The sequence below is a fragment of the Manis pentadactyla genome, chromosome 6 (assembly GCF_030020395.1).
Source record: "Manis pentadactyla isolate mManPen7 chromosome 6, mManPen7.hap1, whole genome shotgun sequence".
NCBI classification, from domain to species: domain Eukaryota; kingdom Metazoa; phylum Chordata; class Mammalia; order Pholidota; family Manidae; genus Manis; species Manis pentadactyla.
The window spans coordinates 6,950,600-6,956,599 of record NC_080024.1 but is presented as its reverse complement, the minus strand read 5'-3'; the positions used below and the strand labels follow the sequence as shown (position 1 = coordinate 6,956,599).

Genomic DNA, 6,000 nt, shown 5'->3' with positions numbered 1-6,000 from the left:
GTTGAGAGGTGGAGATTTAATTTCCCTCTCTTTTGTGACTGTCTTGACAGAGTTTGGCTATTTGATTTCTGAGTCTTCATCATAAAGGGCAATACAGCTTCTACCTGAGACTTCCTCTTTGCGAGCCTGCCCTAAGAATCTAGTGACCACGTTGTGAGGAAGACCAGGCCAAACGGAGGGGCCGTGTGTAGGTGTTCCAGCCAACAGCCCCAAGGAAGGGGAAGGACCAGTATCAGCCAGCATCAACCCTTACCTGTGAGGGAATGAGTCCTCAGGTGGTTCCTGCCACCAGGTTTGAAACTGCCCCTGCGTTTCCCAAGTGGTTCAGAGAAGAGATTTCCCCGTGAAGGTCTGCCTGAACTGCAGATTTGAGTACAAAGTAATTGCTGTTGTTGGGAACCACTAGGTCTGGGAATGTTTGTTATACAGTAATAGATAAGTGAAAACGAAGTCTTGGAGTTAAAACACATTTAATTTCTCTATGAGATGCAGAACCTCCTTTAGCCACCCAGGGGAATGTTAGTGAGATCTGTGAGCTCATGGGATGACACAAGGTGAAATACTTTCAGCTGCTCTATAGCTAACATATCGACCCTCCAGGACATCTTCACTTTAAACAATCACATTTGTTTTCTGATTATTACAGTTTTATATATTCATGTGGAAAATTTGGAAAAATGAGAATTGAAAAAGAAGGGACATGATCTGACTCCCAGCAGTGGCAATGGTCAGTTTGGTCCCTTTCCCTTTAGTGGTTATTTTTTTTTTTTTTTTTTTTGTAGATAATTATTTTTTATTGAAGGGTAGTTGACACACATGGTTTTTTTTCTATACATAAAAATCTATTTTATAAAACATAGGTCATATTTGCACGGTAATATTGATGTTGACCTATCATTCAGCAATCAGGTTTTAAGTTCTAAGTCAGGCACCCTGATGGATGCTGCTGGAAAAAGAGAGGTGGAGAATAGGCCTTTCAGCTTTGACTGTGACTTACCTTGGGTCACTAGTGAGGTACCGAGACTTCATTCCTAGGGTGGCCAGGTGTTCCCTGGTGAGCATCGAGGGTGCCTGCTGCCAGGGCTGGGCACAGCTTAGGAGGTGTCCAACCTCCACCCCTCAGTGGCAGAGAGGCTTATAGGGTACCTGGTAGGCTCTGCCCCCAAATCCTGCCCCTTTCAAGTGATATGCCTTTTGAGTGGCACCCAAGTGACAGCTTATATTTCATCTGCCCATTATGCAAAAGCTCTCCCTTAGAGATCCACTGTGAAACATAGAGCCCGTGGCTTAAAATATGGTGGTGTTCATTTTAGAATTTGTTAAGAGGCTAAGTCTCATGGCCAATGTTCTCACCAAACACCCACCAGCACTACCAAAACTGAAAACCAAAGGGCACAAGGAAACTTTTGGAGGTGATGAGTATGTTTATTACCTTGGTCATGGTGATGGTATCGTGGGTGTTTGAACATACTGAAACTCATCAAAGTATGTACATTAAATATGTGCAGTTTTTCTGGGTATCAGTTATGCCTCAATAAAGCTGTTTTTTTAAGTGCTTCCTTATTTAGAAACACTTAAATGCAAAAGTTGAATTGCATTCAAAATCCACTCTCATTAACACAAGAGCTCGTATATTCTTCCAAATTAAGTGAACTGTGGTAAATTTTAGCACATAAAATGGTTGTTTACATTTTTTTTTTGCCTACTCGTGCAAAGTTTCTCTTTGATGGAGAGTATTAAGAACTTTCTTTTTTTGGCATGTGTGTAAACTGTGTCACATAAAGCACTCCAAACAGGAGTGACAGTAAACCAGACCTTCTGGGCGCCGTCACCAGGCAAGGAAGGGTAGCCGGTGATGTATTTGAAGAGGTCCATCAATTGCCGTTTCAAGCATAAAGTATCATGTAAAAAAGGCTGCATTTGCAGGACCAAATCAGATTGTTTAGTAGGGATGTTAAAAAGATTTTGACACCTTTATTTAAACACTTAATATTCTCCCTAATGCCTTTTTCAAAATTAACTTTTTTTTTTTTCCCACTAGGCCTCTACAGATGCCCGGAATCTCTGCCCCACAGCCCGGCTGGGTCACAGACACGAGCGGAGTCCATCCTGACACGGGCAGACCGGTGTTTACAAGATTCTTCTCCCTGCTTGGCTGATGTAAGAACCATCGGCAACAGCTTTCCTTAGGGAGAATTACGCCTGTACGTGTTAACCTCTTGTGAAAAATGCTTGTTTCTTTATTTTCAAGCTTCTTTTACTTTTCCTTCTCGTATGTTTCCCAGATAAAGTTGAAGCCCCTGGAGTTGGGCGGGTATCTTACCTCCAGGGAGCCACAAGTTTTGTCCCATTTGCTTGCTATCTTTTTGTCTGCTTATTTGTTTTTAGTATTTTTAGTGTTTTGGAAACATTTCTGTTCAATGAGTGTTTGAAACTCAGCCCCCTCCTCCCCGCGATCTCTGTGGGCACCTCCCACTCCCAGACCTGGAAACCGGCGGGTGCCACTCCCAGCCGTGGGGGGCGCGTGTCACCCGGGGGCGGTCCCCCCCTCCCAGCCGGTCCTGGGCCGCGAGCGCCGGCCGTCGGGGCACTTCGGGGGGACGGGACAGGAGCCTCCCGAGCGGCCATGAAACTCTCCCGCTGTTACTCCTCCGGGGACCGCAGGGGACCCGGGCTCCCCCGGAGAGGGCGCGGACGGCAAGGTCGGAGTTGATTGGAGGGTTCACGCCCCTTCCCCCGGGGAGGTAGGCCTCCGCTCCCAAGCCCCGGGGAGGGGAGAGGGTCGACGTCTCCCTGACGCGCAGACACCTGCGGCTCTGGCTGGGCGGGCGGTCCCCGAGCCCTGGCGCCTCCTTAAAGCTGCGGCTCCGCCCCGCGCGCCCTCCCCGCTCGGGGTTCCGCCCAACCGCCCGGTTCCCGCCGCCGGTGCGGAGTATCGCCCAGCCGCTGGCTTGCGAGGAGCGCGCCGTCCACCCAGTCCCCGCGCGGGTCCCAAGTCCCGCGCCCCCGTATCCGCCACCATGGCCAGCGAGGACCTGGGGTGCAAACTGCAGCGGCAGCTGCCGCGGGAGAAGGTGCAGGCGGGTTTCGCCCTGCCAGCGCCCCTGGCCGCCTCAGCCCGGGGGCCCCAGCCGGCGCCGGCGGCGAGCGCGGACGCCGAGCTGAGCGCGCAGCTGAACCGACGGTTGGACATCACCGAGGGCGCTGCGCAGCCCCGGCGCTGCAAGGTCTTCAACCCCTACACCGAGTTCCCGCAGTTCAGCCGCCGCCTCATCAAGGACCTGGAGAGGATGTTCAAACTGTGAGCTCCCCGCGCCTCCCCGCCGCGGGTCGGGGTGGGGGGTGCCGGGATGAGGGACAGGGGAGGTGGCGGTGGGTAGGTCCTTCTGGCAGAGAGTCCCCGGCCCCGCTTGGGTGGGACAGGGCGGGATGGTGCAGGGAACGGTTCCAGGGGTGCCCTTAGCATTTAACCCGACGCCCCAGATCCTGCGTGCGCCAGCTCTAACCCCGTGCAGTGGGACACGGCCGGGCTGGGACACCGACAGCAGGGGCCGAATCTCTCCCTGACCGAGCTCACAAGCTTCCGTGGGGCAGTGGAGCCCGACCCCCCCAGCTCCGGGCTCCCGACAGCCTGTCCTGCCCGCTCCGCCCGCGACGTCTGAGATTCAACCTGAGCGCAGCTTCTAGGAAACGGAGACGCGCCGTGCCTCACCTGCCAGCTTTAACTTTGACCCCCAAGGGAGAAATTAGCCCCATTGTCCTTTTATCTTTTAAAACAAAAGAGGAAAGTTATCTTCGGTTCCCGCGTGGGGTCTGACGTACCAAGAGACGGTGAAAACTGGGAGTTTGTTAAACTGTTTGCAAAAGATCCGGACGTTCCTGGAGTCGTGCGCGTCCGGGGAGCCTTGTGGGGGCGTCGCCTTGCCTGTCTTCCTCTGGCTTGCCTTTTGGGCAGGAGGCGCCCGTCGGAACCGGACGTGGCAGCTCGCAGCTGGTCCGGCGGGGGCTCATTCCTGTCCTGCCTTGCAAGCCCCACCCAGTGCGGGAGCTGCTGGCGCGCCCCAAAACCGGGCGATGGAAGCCGCAATGACAGCCCCCCACTAGCCGGCCTTCCACTAGTAGTCTGGTAGCGCCCTGGGCCTCAGTTTCCTCATCTGGAGAGTGGGGGCAGTAGTCGTCCCTGCCTTTTAAGGCCGAAAAGAAATCCACACACCGTAAACTCCTACCAAGCTATTAATATTATTTCTAGAATTGGGCCAAGACCGGAAAAATGCCCGGGGGAGCGGAGGCCTCGGGCCAGGTCATGCTTGGGGCGTTTTAAAAAGCGCTTGGAATGTGTTTGTCCTCCCGCGTGGAGGTTCTATTTAAAGGCGCTGTGGTGGGCGCTGTGTGGCCAGAGCGTTGGCCCCTTCCTGAGGCTGGGCTGCGGTCCAGTCCCGGCCCCTGCGCGGAGGTCAGCAGAGGCGGGCACCCGGAGCCTCCGTGCCACTTCGGTGACACCTTGATTTCCCAGGCGCTGGCTTGTAGGCGCTGTTCCAGGTGTTCAGAGCTGGCGGGTCTAGTTTGAGAATTAAAGAGGGCTGGGTTGGGGCAAAAGAATGCCAACTGGGGTGGAGATGGACAATAGGTGAATGGTTTGTGAGACCCACCCTTTTGGTTTATTTGGGGTTAGGTCTTTCTTGGGAAGACGGCGGGAGGCGCCCATGGCCCGCAGTTCCTCCGGTTCAGGTGGATTCAGGGGGGGGCTTCTGTGGGACTAACGTCTTTAGCTTGCTTGGTAGTGACTTTGGGTTTCTTTATTTTGATTACTATTGTTTTTCTCTGCAGAACAATCTTTGGAAAGATAAATTTGCTTGTACGTTGGCTACCTAAGAATAATAAAGGGAGTCCACACAGTCAGAGGGTCTTGGGAGTCCAAGCAAGATGAGATCCCCGAGGAAACGGGTACTAGAACAGCACCAAGCTAAAGGAAAGGCAGTGTGTGGTCTGGGCTCCAAGCAGGGCTGGCAGTCCAGCTCATGCCTGAACTGTACAGTCATTCTCCTGAGCTACTGTGTTGGTCAAAATTCTAGGTTGGGTTTTCTGTCACTTCCAACCAAAATTGGCATAAATCAAAAGGGAAGTAATTGGCTTGTAAAACCAAGAAGGCTGTTTGTGTCAGGTATGGCTGGATCTAGTTCACATGATGCCACCAGTGCTTAGTTTCTCTTTTTCTTAAGCCAGCGTCCTCCCTGTTGTTCTCATTCTTAGGTGGTTTATCCTTGGTGATGGTAATGTGGCCACAGCAGCTCCAGTAATTCCAGTAGGAAAGAGTGACCACAGCAAAGGCCTCTGTGTGTGTCTCTTAGAGGCATTCTCTCTCCCTTCCTCCCTCTTTTTTTTTCTTTGGAGCTTTACTGTTGTTTCTTCCTGCCTCTGAACCAGGGCACTTGGCTGCTCTGATTGGCCAGGTCTGAGCCATGTGCCCCCCTTGTACTGAGGAGTGCAGCCCCACCCCTAGAGTGGGAGAGGGTGGCCTTCACAGGCAAATCTGGGGCTGTGAATGACCTTCACAGCTCCATCCTGGACCTTGACTGTGGGTGGGCTCAGGCCTGGCCTACTGCCTGGTTCACCTTCAGCCAGAGGACTGGCAGCGCCTGGCATCAGGGAGTGTGTGCGGGACACAAGTTGCTGCAAAGAAACCTTTCTGGGGCTCATTCCCCATCCTAGAAGGCTGGGGAGGCGAAGCTGCCACTCAGAGCCAGCCAAGCAGTCTCTGGAGACACGAGCATGGCAGGGGGAGCAGAGAGGCACAGGGTCAGACAGGCACTAGGACCTGGGGTCCTGAGCAAGCTACATAATCTCCGTGAGCCTTAGTTTTCTTACTGGAAAAATGGGCACCAGTACCACCTTCCCATGCGGGTAGCTGCTGTGGCTGCCAGGGGCAGAGGCCACTGCCTTTCTTTTTCTCTACCATGGTTTGGAAAGGGCCCTTCCCTTAAACCTGGTGTTAAGACCCAA

At 53.2% G+C, this 6,000-nt stretch overlaps 1 protein-coding gene across 1 annotated transcript in view; it reads left to right on the top strand.

Annotated features, from left to right (window-relative positions):
• The first annotated feature begins 2,770 nt into the window (after window positions 1–2,770).
• Window positions 2,771–6,000, top strand: part of EFHD1 (EF-hand domain family member D1) — a 37,520-nt gene continuing 34,290 nt past the window's right edge. Inside the window, exon 1 of the mRNA XM_036911928.2 lies at window positions 2,771–3,301. Coding sequence (XP_036767823.1) covers window positions 3,021–3,301 — 281 coding nt within the window. The 5' untranslated portion in view covers window positions 2,771–3,020. The remainder of the gene's footprint in view (window positions 3,302–6,000) is intronic.